The sequence below is a fragment of the Gekko japonicus genome, unplaced genomic scaffold (genome assembly GCF_001447785.1).
Source record: "Gekko japonicus isolate JY-2015 unplaced genomic scaffold, Gekko_japonicus_V1.1 scaffold1430, whole genome shotgun sequence".
Classification (NCBI taxonomy): Eukaryota; Metazoa; Chordata; class Lepidosauria; order Squamata; family Gekkonidae; genus Gekko; species Gekko japonicus.
In genome coordinates this window covers 87,056-103,266 of record NW_015176014.1, presented here as the reverse complement: position 1 = coordinate 103,266, position 16,211 = coordinate 87,056, and the positions used below count along the sequence as shown (strand labels likewise).

Here is a 16,211-nt window from a genome sequence, read left to right as displayed (position 1 = left end):
GGGAGTGTTATTTATACTCTTATTCAGGGGTCATTTCCTGCAGGAGCGCACAGGAGCAGAGCTCCGGCAGTAAAGAGCCCAGGGGGCGGGCACATGCAACAAGCCCCACCCCCTGCTCCCAGCAGCCCTCAGTCAGAGCAAGAAGCAGCCAGGTAAGCTGCAGAGGTCCCCCCCGGCCCAAAACAGTCCAGTGGCACCTTTAAGACCACGTTTTATTCAGGTACAAGCTCTCCCTCTTCTACGAGGACAGATCTCCACGTCCCCTCCCAATAGCTAGCAATCCAAAAGAGTCCAGTGGAGCTTGAGTGGTGGGTGTTGCCTTCTGACACACTTCTGGTGATGTTAGGGGGCGTGGCATATGCAAATGAGCTTCTGCACCTCTTTTTCTACGAAATGACCCCTGCTCTTATTTAAATGATACATTTGCAAAAAAATAGTTTTTAAAAGCACTGAATGATGTGCCTGGTACAAACACACACATACATTCTGCCAACATCCTGTCATAAGGTTCATATCATACCTCTATGACCCTGCAAATTCAGTATAGAAAGCTCAGAGCAAAAAACGAAATTAAACTGATAAAAGTCAGTGGGTCTTGTCTTCTGAAAACCATCAGTTTCACTATCATTCAAGTAGTTCAGGAAACCTGAGATCTACACAAAAGGTAATTTTTCATTTGCCTATCTGCAGAAGCTGGAATCACCACCAAACACTAGGAAAGGGAAGTTCTTGTACAGAAGGTGCCTGTGAAGCTTCTGAGAATGGAGAAGTGTGAAGGCCAGCAACTGGAGGTTGATGTTTTCAGAAGCATGGGACTATCCCACAGGGCATTCTGAGAAAGTCCAACACCTCTTCTCTACTGTCAGCACCCAGACAGCATTTCAGGCAGAGCGCAAGGCTCATCTTGCATGTTCAGTAAGGAACTGCTGGATTGAAAGGGAAATTTGAGTTGTTATTGACAGTGGTAAGTGGTCGTGATAATTTTATACTCAAGATAATGGTCTTAATGCACTGCTCAGCTGCTTGCAGCATACACCTATTTTCCACATTTTATTGTTTCTCTCTTCCCAGAAAGGCTGTTAGCAAAAGATCTTCGATCTCTATTTGTTCTTAAATTCTTTTCTCAGGAGTCTGATTGGGAGGGAATAAGTGTCTTGTGCCCTCTGGTGTCTCAGTTAGGGAATGGAAGAATTTGAGACATCAGTACAGAGAGGCAAGCAAAACAAAATAAAACTAGGTTGAATGCTGGCTGTGCTGAATTCTTGTAACCAATGCTCTTGTGAGCAAAAATTCTACTTTGTGAGCTGCTGGCATTAAAGTTGTGAGCGAGCAATTTGGCTAGTGCATACATTAGTTTGCTCTGGAGCCATCCTTCCTGAGCTAAGACAAAACTGTGTGAGTCAAAGGCTAAAAAACTGTGAGCTAGCTCACACTAACTCAGCTTAGAGGGAACATCTATATATCTAATAGCCAAGGCGCCCCCGTGTGTGGATATCTAAATCCGCACATTGGGGGCACCTAGGGGGCAAAGATTTTCCTGCACATTTGGGGCAATCCTCAGATGTGCAGAAAAATCTGAAATCTATAAAATATAGGGGGGGATACTTAAATCCCCCCCAAAATAAAGGAATGTTCCCTGCGCATGTGCAGAGAATGCACTCACCACTAGGAACTGTGCAGGGCTTGCCGCCACTGCTGCTGGCGACGGTGGCAGCTCGACCACGGGGGAGGGGGAGCCTTGGCAGGCCAGCGGCTGGAAGCCGCAGCCATTTGCTGCTGACTTTGGATTGTTCCAGTTAGAGGGAGGTAGATTCCCTGCTGCCTTGTGTTGCCCACTGCAATAGTTGGTATTAGGTTCACTGCAAAGGGGACTAAATCAAAAAGAACCAATGCCATTACAACACATCATTCAGAAGACTCTTCTGGCCTAGCAGGCAGTCTAGCTCCGAGCACAGAATGTACAGCCACAAATCCACAGGCTGGGTAGACTCCAGACAAAGTGCATACTAGGTTTAGCTAAAACTCTGGTGCATTCAGCTGTGGATAAAACTACAAAGCCAGGCACTCCTGCGTTATCTCTTCTGAGCACAGCCTCCTGTCATTGCCATGGGACTTAGTGCCAAAGGCTTACCTCATCCTCAACTGCTGCATTCTCATTTCCCATACACAGCATGAAGCTTCTGAATTAGGAATGTCTTGTCTTCACCTTCCTAGAACAGCAGAAACATTTAAGGTGAGCAGCAGCAAATGGACTCCTCTGATGCCTGTCACTGAACACAAAAAGCTGCCTTATACTGAATCAGACCGTTGGTCCATCAAGGTCAGTATTGTCCACTCAGACTGGCAGTGGCTCTCCAAGGTTTCAGGTAGAGCTCTTTCACATCACCTTCTCCCTGATCCTTTTAACTGGAGATGCTGGGGACTGAACCTGGGATCTTCTGCATGCCAAGCAGATCCTCTACCACTGAGCCAGAGCAACTGTAAGGTTCTCCCTCCCCCAAAATGTTTAGTGTTGGTCTTAAAAAAAAAAAAAAAATCTTGATTCCTGCGGGCCACTTTGGAAGCTGATTTTTGGATGAAAAAAGCCTTTTTAAGAATCCACAACAAATGCACTGACCTAGGGTTGCTAACTGGCCTGGGGGAATAAATGTCCTGTCCTCTTAAAAAGAGGCTTAATGGGAAGTTATTTACCAAATGATGTGATTCACCTCCTTATCATGAAAAGCCTCACCTGCCCATTTTCACACATCAAGCCACTATTAAAGAGACAGAACATTTCCCCCCAGGCCCACTGGCAGCCCTAAGGGAACCATTGATAGCCATTCTCTGAATTCTGCTTGAGAACTTATTTTTGAGCTGTTCAGCTGGGGCCTTGTCAAGTCCAAGGAGGTCAGGACAATATACATAGATCTTCCCCCTTCTCCATTTTCCCCTCATAACAGCAGGTGAGGCCGAGAGTATGACTGGCCCAAGGGCACCCAGTGAGCTTCATGACCAAGTGGGAATCTGATCCCGGGTTTCCCATGCTCCCAGTACTCCAGGTCCTACCACATAGGCTGCACCACTACCTGAGCATGCTCAGCCCATGGAAACTAACTAAACTAGGTCCCGAGCCTATCTCCATCCAGGCCCGTAGCTACAGTGGGGCATCTCGGGGCTAGGCCCCCTGACTTGCTGGCAAGGCCCCCTGACTCCCCATCCAGCCCAGGGTGTCATAGCCTTCTCCCCCAGATCAATTCAATTAGCCAGTGCCCCCTAAGAAATTGTGTTAGGTGTAGGAGGTGGGGGGAAGTATGTTGGAAGCCATCAGAGAAGTTGGGCCAGCAGGATCGCTAAGGTGATCCTGCTGGGGTGGCATCCCTGATGGATTAAAGTACCCTGGTCCTGCTCCTACACCTGACAGACACCCACCTGTCTGGTACTGGGGGGATTACGTTTAATGCATCAGGAGGGCTCGGCCAGCAGCAGGGCTAAGGCAATCTTGCTGGAAGAACTCAGAAGCTGCTGTTAGGAAAGCGAAGTTTGCTACGCTTTACTATTCTGATCTCTGCTGGGGGCAGCACACATAGAATGATGATTCTTAAAGTAATACAATCCAAAATAGCCCACAAGCAGAAACCCTCCTAAGAGCAATAACAGTCCATAGAGAAAATACTGTCCAGTATACCCCAATGGTATCGTACATAATATTAAGAGTGTTTCAAAGACAATCCTTCATCAAAGGGTATAGTGAGTCAAGGTATGTGCAATGACCATGCACAAATCAGAATGCTATTTTATATTAAGTGGAGTGCAAGGCCTCTTAGCAAATTCACAACCCAATAGTATCAGATCTATCAGGCAAAAAGAGTCTGATTTGTGCATGGTCATTGTACCTACGTTGACTCATTATACCCTTTGATGAAGGATTGTCTTCGAAACAGTCTTAGTATTACGTACGATACCGTTGAGGTATACTGGACAGTATTTTCCCTGTGGGCTGTTATTGCTTCTAGGAGGGCTTGTGGACTATTTTGGATTGTATTACTTTAAGAATCATCATTCTGTGGTTTGTGTGATTGTATGGTGTGCACTACATTATTTTGAAGTGCTGGATGTGTTTACATATTCAATATATTTCTATGAGTATCGTTACTTGTCTTAAAAACTTTTTGGGAGAGTTTTCACCTTTTCATTTATTGGCTAAAATCACTGCATGATGTTTGTCTGGTTTACCGAAAATATTTGATATGAATTTCCAAAACAATGGAAATCAAACATAGGAATTTTGAAGATATGAATTTTGATGGTGGCAGGGGAAAATAACACTCAGAGGCAGCAAGCCTTAGGTCTACTCAGATGTAAGTCATGTGGGTCTTGCTTAACAGTCAGCATCCTTGGGATTGCTACCAGGGGAACCAAGAGAACAGACTACATCCACCACACTGAATTAAATACAAATAATGGAGCAAATATTTTCCAGAGCAGCAAAATCTGTTCTATTTTGAACTGGACCTCTGGGAGAGCCAGGTTTTAGGGTCCGAGCTTGGGCTTGTTCATTCAGAAGTACGGCTGCAATCCTAAAAACACTTTCCAGGGAGTAAATGCCATTGAGTAAAATGACACTTACTTCTGAGTAGACCTGATTAGGATTGCTCCCTAAGCCCTGCTAAGTACAGTGGGCTTACTCCTCAAGTAACTGTGGGTCTCGGAAGGCTCTTCTGGCTGTTTCTGTGAAAGGGGGGGGTGAGAGGAGCCATGAGTGAAAAACAATCCAGGCACCAACAACCGAGGGGGGGGGGGCTTGGCTCAGCCTTGGGCAGGTCTCACATTTTCAGCTGAGAGATGGGAGCTCATTTAAATTGGTATGGAGATTGGGCTTCAGGCCTGCACCCAGGGTGGACTGCACCAACTGCCCTGCCCTTGGTACACCACTGCTGTGGGTTTTCTCACAGCCCAGGAAAAAAAGGATTTGAAGCCAGGACACAGGACCACCTTTTGTCCCACGTGTTCATGTGGAATCCTGTTCTTTGCAGGAAAGCAAAAGAGCAGTTAAAAGCTTGGTAATGATACATTTGCAAGCCACCCAGTCTCTTGACCTGAACCCAAGCAGTATTTCTCTGCCCTTCCAAGCCTTTTCAGTCTCAGCAAACAACCCCCGAAAGGATGCAGAACCCTCCACACAACTCACATTGGCAATCTGCTCCTTCAAGAGGGAAATTACTCTCCGTTGACCCTTTACCACCTGAATATTGAGGTAGATCACAGATCTGTAATCACAAGCATGCAGAATGTAAAGATCACTGCTGAGGAACTAAGAGCAAAGGTCACACCACAGATGCTGACTGGCAGGAATGATTCAGTCGGTGTACAGACAGCACTAGTCAAAGAGGCAAGGATTTCCTAGGCCACTAGCCATTCCTGCTGCTGGTGTGTCAGAAGGGCCAAAACAGCCCTGACCTCATCAGATCTCGGAAGCTAAGCAGGGCCAACCCTGGCGAATACTTGGAAGGGAGCCTTCCAAGGAATACCAGGGCTGGGATGCAGAGGCAGGCAATAGCAAGCCACTTCTCTGAAACGTCCAAGCCCCACTAGGGGTCACCAGAAGTCAACCATGACTTCCAGGCACATACACACAAAATACAAAAAATATTAAAAGGCCAAAATATACACAACAAAGAAACATGCATCTCTTTTTCTGTTAACTGTAAATTGCGCAAATCTGATTCAGTTTTGGGTCACATGGGGAGCAAAGAGGCAATTAAATTCCTTAAATATGCGTAAACGGAGAAACAACTAAGCCAGATCTTATTCAGTTGCTGCTAGCCTGTTAGTGGGCTCTTCCCTCCTTTCTCCCCTGTGCAAGAGCGGAATGTGTATCCATCTGTCTTTTTTCCCATTTAAAATGCTCACAAAAACATTGGGTGCTGTTTGTGATTCACGTGGGTTGGTTGAAAGGTTAACTCCCCTCCCCTTACCATGCAGCCCTGATCCAGACTGGAGCTCCATGAGTGTGCTTGTATGTGCAATTGACCTCCTATGGACAGATGGAGATCTGTGATCTTTTTCACTTATGTTTTGACTCATGATGCTCATTGGAACTCTCTTTCCAATGAGCCTCTTGATGCCTCAGCCATTGTGAGCTACAGCAAATATGCTTGCCTGAGCACAAAACACACACCGTTTACAATTATATTGTGTCGCAGGAAACTTGTATGGTTAGAACAGCCTATGTGGCCTCATTACTACAAAGTTAGCATGTCTAATGTCTATCAGTATGTTCTAGTGCCTATATCAATCATAAGAACTTGCTTTAGCAAACACCATTCATAGCCGTTAATTAGTGACCCAGCTTGATTAATGAGGAACAGAAACCACAACTTGCTATTGTGAAATAGAGCATCTGTTGGTTATGGAGGTGGACATGGAAAAGGGCACACATTCACCCTTGGTTCATCTTAATTACATGATGGGTTCACATGTATTCCATACTTGGAAAAACTGTGTTCTCCAGACTGCTGGCATGGTGGGCTGGGAGGAGACAAGAAGGGATTGCCAGTGGATTTTCACGCTCAGATATATAATGAAATTCTTTTTACTTACAGTAAGATTCCAGAGATGACAAACAGGAAGAAGGTGTTTTGGATCATGTGCTGATGGATCCATGTAAACCAGGTAAGGTTTGGGTTAGATTTCTCCAGCTGCGTAACCCACATCTTCCCAGAATCATAGATAGTTGCAAGGCTTTGGAAGGGCCCACATTTCTCTGACGGTCTAACTCTGAATACACACAAAGCGCACACAGGCTACATAATTATTTAAATATATTTATAAGCCACTTTTCTACTGCAATGGGGCCCTGAAGGAGCTTACAACATCATTCACAGTAATATTCATATAAAAAGGGAGAGTTTGTCAGGAAGGCACGGACACAGGGTCACCATATTACAGAGAGAACTAGTTTAGGTTATTATGGCCTTGGCACTAGACTAGCTCAATCACCTTCCACTCTCTTGACACTGTACTTTTACTGGGTGGGAAAGCAGCTTTCCTGAGAGATGAAGGAATGGCTCAAATAAGGAACACGGTACCTTTAGTATGGGTTAAGGACACAGAGTCAAAATAGACACAACAGGTGACAGAACTGGGATTATAGAGAAAGGCAAAAGCAGGTTCCCATCATTGCCCCAATCGACTACATTTGTTATCTGGGAAACTTTCTAACTGCAGCAGATGTTACATTTGCATAGAAAAGCTACTCACGACCAGATTGTGTAGGAGAGGAATATGGAAGCGCCCAGAAATGAAGGGAAGCACAGCAAAGTGATGAAGATGGTGCTCATGTGAGATGCACGCCATGGTTTACTGGGAGACTGGCAATTTCTCATCAAGCTGGTCTGGAAGGGAGAAATCCAAATGGTTTAAACTGTTTCACCGGAACATAAGAACATAAGAGATGCCAATGTTGGATTGGGCCATCCAGTCCAACACTCTGCCACACAGTGGCCAAAAATACCTGGCAGGTGCCATCAGGAGATCCACCAGTGGGGCCAGGACACTAGAAGCCCTCCCACTGCTGACCCCCCCCCAAGCACCAAGATGACAGAGCATCACTTGCCCTGGAGTCCCTATCTATACCTTGTGGCTAATACCCATAAAGTACACACATACACGTCTTATTTCTCTACATTGTTAACTTCATAGAGTGCCCACGAATTCTTGTATTGTGAGAAAGGGAGAAAAGTACCTCTTTCTCTACCTGTTCTATCCCATGCATTATCCTATAAACCTCGATCATGTCATAAGAACATAAGAGACGCCAATATTGGATCAGGCCAAAGGCCCATCCAGTCCAACAATCTGTATCACACAGTGGCCAGAAATACCGGTGCCATCAGGAGGTCCACCAGTGGGGCCAGGACATTAGAAGCCCTCCCACTGTTGACCCCCCCAAGCCGTTGTTTCTCCAAGCTAAAGAGCCCCAAGCTCTTTAACCTTTCTTCACAGGGAAAGTGTTCCAACCCTTTTATCATTCTAGTTGCCCTTTTCTGCACTTTTTCCAAAGCTATAATATCCTTATTAAGGTGTGGTGACCAGAACTGTTCACAGTATTCTAAATGAGGTCACACCATTAATTTATATAGGGGCATTATGATATTGGCTGATCTGTTTTCAATACCCTTCCTAATAATCCCCAGTATAGCATTGGCCTTTTTTGCGGTCGCATACTGTCTTGACATTTTCAGTGAGTTATCTACAACAACTGCAAGATCTCTCTCTTGGTCAGTCTCTGCCAGTTCCGACCCCATCAACGTGTATTTCACATTGAACCCCATTTGCCATGTTGACGCCCACTCGCCCATCCTCGACAGATCCCTTTGGAGTGCCTCACAATCCTCACTGGTTTTCACCACCCTGAACAACTTCGTATCATCTGCAAATTTAGCCACTTCACTGCTTACTCCCAACTCCAAATAATTAATGAACAAGCATCGGACCCAGTACTGATCCCTGCGGTACCCCACTGCTTACCACCCTCCACTGAGAACATTTCCCATTTATACTCACTTTCTGTTTCCTATTAATTAGCCAGTTTTTGATCCACAAAAGGACTTGTCCTTTTATCCCATGACTATTGAGCTTACTTAGGAGCCTTTGATGAGGAACTTTATCAAAAGCTTTCTGGAAGTCAAGGTAAACAACATCTATTGGGTCCCCCTTGTCCACGTTTGTTCACCCCCTCAAAGAACACTAATAGGTTAGTGAGACAAGATCTTCCCTTACAGAACCTATGCTGAGTCTGCCTCAATAGTTTTGTTCATCAATGTGCTTACTAATTCTTTCCTTAATAACAGTTTCCACCAATTTACCCGGTATCAAGGTCAGACTGACTGGCCTGTAATTTCCCGTATCTCCTCTGAAACCCTTTTTAAAGATGGGAGTGACATGAGCTACCTTGGCTTGCCCAAGGTCATCCACAGCTTGCAAGTGGAGGAGTCAGGAATCAAACCTGGTTCTCCCAGATTAGAGTCTGCGTACTTAACCACTACACCAAACTGGGAGGACGGTATATTAATCAAATAAACAAAATAAATTTTTTTTAAAAAGGAATGGAGGCAGATTTTAATGAAAGATTACATATTTTTGTCAGGAGATCCACAAGCTCACATTTGAATTCTTTCAGAACTCTTGGATGTATGCCATTCGGGCCTGGTGACTGATCAGTTTTCAAGTTCTCTATCAGTTGTAGGACCTCCTCTCTCCTTACCTCAATCTGACTCAGGTCTTTCAACACTCCTCCTGAAATCAGTGGTTCTGGAGTGGGCAAGCACTTCTTATCTTCCACAGTGAAGACAGAGGCAAAAAATGCATCCAGCTTCTCAGCCATTTCCCTATCATCCTTCACTGCTCCTTTTACCCCTTGGTCATCCAAGGGCCCCACTGCCTCCCTGACTGGTTTCCTGCTTCTAATGTATCTAAGAAAGTTTTATTGTTGGTCTTTACGTTTTTTGCTATATGCTCCTCATATTCCCTTTTTGCCTGTCTGATCACAGACTTGCACTTTATTTGCCACAGCCTGAATCCCCTTTTATCAGCCTCACTGAGACTAGCTTTCCACCACTTAAAGGAATCCTTTTTACCTTTTACAGCTTCCATTACTTTGTTTGTTAAACATGCAGGCTTTTTTCTATACCTATTTGTGCCTTTCCTAACCTGCTGCATATATTTTTTCTGAACTTCTAGGATTGTAATTTTAAATAGTTTCCAAGCTTCCCCAATGGTTTTGACCCTTTCTACTTTTCCTTTCAGTTTCTTCCTCACATGTCCCCTCATATCAGAGAAGTTACCCCTTTTAAAGTTAAAAGTGGTTGTGTCAGTCTTTTTGGCCAGTTCCCTATTTATACAAATGTTGAACTCAATAACATTATGGTCACTGTTCCCAAGTGGTGCAATTGCTTTTACATCTCTCACCAGGTCTTGGGCATTACTTAGGACCAAATCTAGGATCACCTCTCCCCTGATAGGTTCTGTGACCATCTGTTCCATAGCACAGTCATTGAGAGTGTCTAGAAACTCAATCTCTTTTTCCTGAAAAGACCTGTTCTTAACCATGAACGATTCTAACTGGAGCTTCATCAGAAAACAACTGTACAGGGGAGACACACACCATTTGGAACCCCTAAGGGGGAACAACAACTGGTGCCTGTGGGTATGCATTTGGAAAGCCAGCAGGCAGGCAAAGGGTTAACCCCCTGCTGTTATTCCATTCCAAACTGTAGCCACCTTGAACTGGCTTTTCAGTTAAAGGCTGCCCTATGTGTATTCGTACATAACATGAAGTTTGCCTCTCGTCTTATTATCAGTGACAAAGCAAAAGGTAGGTTGGCTGCAGTGGAAGAGGAGCCCCAGACAGATTTCCACTGCCTTTAACTATCTCCCTAAAAGACAAGAAAAAACTAGGCATTCGTTTTCTTAAAGAGCTGGGTCCAGGGTCCCACATGGAGCAGAAAAAGCAGGGAAATAACACACACACACACACACACGCTGTTGTGGCACGGAAAATGGTGGGGAGGCAGGAGCCCTTCCACCCCCTGCAACTGTGTTCCAAGCCCACCTGGGCTCTCCAGTATTATTTAAAAAAAAAAATTCCCACAGCTGCTGTGTGGCTGCAGGAAACTTAGATTCAACTCTTTTAAAAAGCTAGCATACATCTAGCTTGGCCCTCCCTCAATTCAGCCTGGCTTGATAATTTCCCACCCTCTCCCTTCTCTGAACTGCAACCATTTCTGTGATCCTCCTCTACGCTTGTGCTTGCCAAGGCTGCCTCAGTGCTCGGAAAAGTACATTACAGCTGGTAGGAGATGGGCAGCTCATTACCTTCTTAATATAGAACAAGAGCACCAACTTGAGGATTTGGACAGCTGGGAGGAGTGGGGCAAAGAAGACCCCCAGCCTGGAAGGAAGGGAAACAAAAAACTGTTGGAACAATCTTGTGTGGTGCACAAAACAAACTCAAATGTTGCAATCAGAACCTTGCAAGCTATTTTGCATAATTCCAGGATTTTCATAGACGATGCAATGTTCTGGTATGAGCTGAAAGAAAGAAAAGCACAAATAGTTTGGGGATGGAGGCAGGTGGGCACCAGAGCCAATGATAAGGAGTTGTGTTGGGCACTGATGCTCTACCCCACATAGAGGCATACATGATTGTGCCCTGATGTGAAAGGCTTTAAAATATATCTAACATGTCAAAAATGCAGAATCCATCCCTTGAACAGACTGACAGCCAGTGCTGGATTTATGTATAGGCTAAATTGGCTGAAGCCTAGGGCCTCTAAATCTAGGGGGCCTCCACAGCCCTGCCCCCCCCCCCAGCGGGCAGTCTCCCCTCTCCCAAAATTGCAAACCCAAGACTTCATGCGAGGGCAGGGCAACTCGGGCCCAGCAACTATGAGACTCAGGGCCAGTCAGTGAGGCCCAATTTGACAGCCTGCGGGGCCCAATTTGGCCAAATTGCTCCAATTGCCTTAAGGCCAGCCCTGATGAGACTGTGCAGGGGTTGGACTGACAAGTCCTGCCCCTTCTAGGTCCCTGGTGCCACTATTCAGAGTACAGACTCCAGAGCCAGCAGCCCAGAGTCAACAACCAGCTGCACAGCCATCCCCAGCTCAAGGGTCAGGTCATTAGTGGTACGTGCTGCACTTTAATCAGGGGGAGAGTGCGAGTGGGGGGCCGGCTGGGGCAGATAGACCAGGCAAGCAAGCTCTCCCAAGTCCCTTCCATTCCTTCCTTCCTCCTTGGCTTGAACAGAGCAAGCACATGTGACTGGCACTGGCCTCACCCCTCCCAGGCAGGGAAGTCTACCTTTCACACTTCACAGAGCCCTGTCAGTGCCTGCAGCAGTGAACTCAAGACATTTAAAGTTTAAGTGCCTTCTAAACTCCATGGGGATGGTCCTCATAGGGTATAATGGAGCCGAAAAAATTGGGTTCCCAAATATTGACCCGAATCATACAATATAATACTGATATTGGGATTCGGGTATACTCAGGAATACCTATATTTTTCGGGTTTTCAGTGTTAGTTTTAACATATATGCTTTTCTTTTTCAATCACTATGGTATTTAACAATAACATCTTATGTCCTTTAGAGGAGAAATTGTGAATTGCAGAATTTTAAATACCCGTCGTCATCCTTGGCTTCACTCAATTTTGTTTATAACACTCCTCCATTTTCTTCTAGTCCTGAGGGTTGGGGATTGGGAGGGGCCTCACAAATGGAGTAGCCTAGGGCCTCTCTTCATCTAAATCCAGCCCTGCTGACAGCTTTAGCTGTCCAAACCTTTAATTTCTGAGATTCCATCAGACACTGTCCAAATATTTTCAGACTTCTCTCTACAATATTAAGGGCTAGAAACTTGGATTTAAAAAATATAGCACACCAAGGTTCTCCAGACTTTAACTTCCATGCCAGTTTCTGCACTTGAATGGCTATCTTATGAATGCAGAGCTCTTACCTCTATGCACCGAAGGAGATGTACATGTAACAAGTTTGAGCCCTTGAAGATGGATATGCTTATTCAGTGGAGCTGGGTATGCAGGGCAAAGACAATGGCTGTCTGTGCCTGTATTCTGAACTGTATGCAAAGAATCTTAATGTAAACAAAGTAATGCTTTTGAGAAAGGAGAAGTGGCTATAAAACTTGGTGAGTTGCTGCACTGGAGGCTTCTCTCTTCCAACAAAAATCTTTGTAAGAATCTGGGAATCTGCCAATTTTACCTCTTCCTGTAAAGCTTAGATCTAGCTGTTATGTTTTTGTAACCTCCAGCATTTAGTTTTTATAATGTGTAGTACATGGGCTGTCCTTGGATAGTTTGAACCCCAGAGCCAAATGTCACAGCCTGCATCCTCACAGGTGTGGGGAGGCAGAAGCATGCTGTATTAGGGCCCTGTTGAGGTTCCAGGTCCAATTCAAGAAGCTTTTTCACCTCTAAAAGACTGCAGCCTGGAACCTGCACATCTCAAACAATGTCTCCCCCTATGTCAACCCTCCTCCCCTGCTAAGGTCTACTAGAGAGATACATCTGAAAAAAAAAACCATCTGTCCAAGCTGTAAAAACTGATGCAGACTTCAGTGGTAAACCCAAGGCTGGGTGGGTGGGTGGAGATCTGTGCGGAAATTAAAGCCAAATGGTTTCAACAGGCTTTTGAAAGTGGCTAATTAGTGCTGATTAGTTTGAGTGCCGGCTTGGATATTTATTTTAGTATTATTGCTATTGATCATTGCTATTCTCGATGTGTTGGATGTTAACTTGAACACTGTGGATGAGGTGGGGTGCAAACGTTTTGAATGAATAATAAACATATTCTAAAGATGCTCAACTTTCTAAAAAAAAAAAAAATGCTCCGTGCTTCTATCTATTCAGTGCAGGAAGAAATTAGCAAACCCCAGCATGAAGGAGTAAACGGAGAGGTAGTACAAGAAGAAGAAGAGAAGAAGAAGAGATTGGATTTATACCCCGTCCTTCACTACCCAAAGGTGTCTCAGAGCGGCTTACAAACTCCTTTCCCTTCCCCTCCCCACAACAGACACCCTGTGAGGTAGGTGGGGCTGAGAGAGCTCTGACAGACTCTTTTTTCAAGGACAGCTCTTATCAGAACTACGGCTTGCCCAAGGTCATCCAGCCAGGTGCAAGTGAAGGAGTGGGGAATGAAACCCGGTTCTCCCAGATTAGAGTCCGCACACTTAACCACTACACCAAACTGGCTCTCTATAGTAATCCTACAGAGGATAGGAATGAAGATTTCTCACCAGGTCAGGGTTTGTCCATAAATCAGCTCCAGCACATTTCTAGCAATGTCAAACTCTGGCCTCTGCTTACTCTGCTTTTTTCCCTCCAAAATAATCCTGTATGCCAGAAACACAGATTAAAAAAACAGAGCTGTCAAAAATTACAAACTTGGCTGCTGAGTCCCTCCTCCTGATTCCTTGCAACCAACAAATGAGCAGAGAGCAGTTTCCAAACTCAGCTCCACAGAAACTCAGTACATGCTCTGGGATTCTTCCCCTGTTCCCACTCCTGATCCCTCCTAGACAACATTCTCTTCTCAGTTTCCAGCAAAGTCACCTTTCCTAATGGAGGCAGTCATCAAGCAGTAAGAGGCATCTCTCACATCCCCACATTCCACTGCAATTAATAGCAATTTAAATGCACTTGGATAGCACCCCAAGTTCAGAGTCTTCTTTCCATTCACAAACATGCATTAAAAATGTAGGACCAATTCTGCCATCTCACCAGTTTCTTACTTCTTGGCTACAAGTGCATTAAGGCATACAGAATCACTACTAAATGACACAGCACACACTACAGATGGAGAGAGGCTGTTTTGTTCTGGCATGTCAGAGAAGACTTTAATATTTGGGAAAGGGGTGGCCTGAGCATTACCGCCAAATCAGCTCTCCGAAGAAGGTGTCCAAGAGGGTGAAAATGAAATCCATCATCACCAAACGGTATAGCTCCTGCCCCACATAGGTCTCCCAGCACTGTGGAAAGATAGGTTAGACATTAGAACAGGGGTGGCCAAACTTCTTTAACACAAGAGCCATGTAGAATAAACATCAGATGTTTGAGAGCTGGAAGACATGAACAAATATCGAAAAATATGCAGATTTGCTGTACCTGACCCTTCCTGGGGTCTGGGATCCTCTCCTGCTGGTAGTGGTTTCTCTGCCACTCAGCTCCTGGGAGAAGATGACCTTCCTTCCTCAGGCAGGTCATATTATTTCTCTCGAGACTCAGCCTCCTTCATGATGATTGGCTTTCCCTTTCCCTCCAATTTCGTACAAGTTCAATCAGAAGGCTCAGAGGATGCCAAGGAAATAGCCTGTTGTTAACTTTACACGATGCCTCAGAAGTTTGAGGCCTATAGGCATTTATTCTTTAGCCTTAGGCCGAGGATCAAGAAAATCAGCACTAATAAAAATCATGAACACCCCCCAGATATTAAACATACACCAGGCAAAGAATTCACAAAACATGATGCACTCTGCTCTCACTAAAAGGAGAATTCCATAGAATGCTGTTACAGCTCCAGCTTCCAGATCATCTTCAAGGGAAGCCTCACACAGAGAACACAGTTACAGTTCAAACAGGAGGGGGCGGGGTCAGAGCCTGGGTGGACAGGTCAAGAGAAAAAGGGACAGGATAGTTTGACCTAAACTTCAACAGAAAATCTTCAACAGAAACTTCTTTCCATCCTAAGCAAAAAGACAGGCTGTCTGCTGCACAGAACCTTTTGTGTTTTTTTTCCAGAGCAGGCATCTAGGAGCTGTCATGCTGGAAGCTATTTAGCCAATGCTGAACCAAGGACAGAGAAAAGGTCTTTTGTCCCAATTACACAAAGACAGTTTTTTCCACGCTTCTTTTGTTGTTATTCTGTGAGATAAGAATTTGAACCAGCCCTTGTGAGAAGTGTCCCAGCAACTGCTGCAGCTCCCTCAAATAGGGGTGTGCAAAAAACAACAAATAATCAGTATTTTTCTGATCCGAGTCTATTAAACCCGAAAAATATAGGTACTCCTGAGTATACCCGAATCCCAATATCAATATTGTATTGTATGATTCGGGTCAATATTTGGGAACCCAATTTTTTCGGCTCCATTATACCCTATGAGGTCCATCCCCATGGAGTTCAGAAGGCACTTAAACTTTAAATGTCTTGAGTTCACTTGCCGAGTTGTGCTGCTGCAGCTGCATGACTTGGCGAGTTCATAAGGCATTTAAACTTTAAATGCCTTCGGAGTTCCCAAACAGCCAGGCAGGTGAGCCCATCTGCTGTTAGACTGACATGGCTGGAAGACAATTCACCGATCCCTTTCACTCCCCCCTGCTTCCAGGCTGGAGTGGGTGAGTGAAAGTGACTGAAATGGCTTTTAACCACTTAAACCTAGCAGCGGGGCGAGTGAGCCATGGCTGAAAGCCAATTCATCGATCCCTTTTGCTCCCCACTGCTTCCAAGCTGGGGAGGGGGGAAGCAAAAGGGATTGAAGGAATGGATTTTAGCCATTTAAACCTAACAGCCAGGTGGTTGAGCCTGTCCGCTGTTAGGTTGATATGGCTGGAAGCCAATTAATCGATCCCTTTCGCTCCCCCCCCCCCGCTTCCAAGTGAGGTGGGAGCGAAAGGGATCGATGGAATGACTTTTAGCCATTTAAACCTAACAGTGGGAC

At 45.1% G+C, this 16,211-nt stretch overlaps 1 protein-coding gene across 1 annotated transcript in view; it reads right to left on the bottom strand.

Annotated features, from left to right (window-relative positions):
* Positions 1 to 683: 683 nt before the first annotated feature.
* TMC6 (transmembrane channel like 6) overlaps positions 684 to 16,211 on the bottom strand; it is a 39,278-nt gene continuing 23,750 nt past the window's right edge. The window contains exons 13-20 of the mRNA XM_015426562.1: positions 14,428 to 14,525; positions 13,794 to 13,889; positions 10,858 to 10,933; positions 7,243 to 7,376; positions 6,583 to 6,759; positions 5,171 to 5,249; positions 2,132 to 2,210; positions 684 to 926 (exon numbers count right to left, since the gene is read on the bottom strand). Coding sequence (XP_015282048.1) covers positions 2,154 to 2,210; positions 5,171 to 5,249; positions 6,583 to 6,759; positions 7,243 to 7,376; positions 10,858 to 10,933; positions 13,794 to 13,889; positions 14,428 to 14,525 — 717 coding nt within the window. The 3' untranslated portion in view covers positions 684 to 926; positions 2,132 to 2,153. The remainder of the gene's footprint in view (positions 927 to 2,131; positions 2,211 to 5,170; positions 5,250 to 6,582; positions 6,760 to 7,242; positions 7,377 to 10,857; positions 10,934 to 13,793; positions 13,890 to 14,427; positions 14,526 to 16,211) is intronic.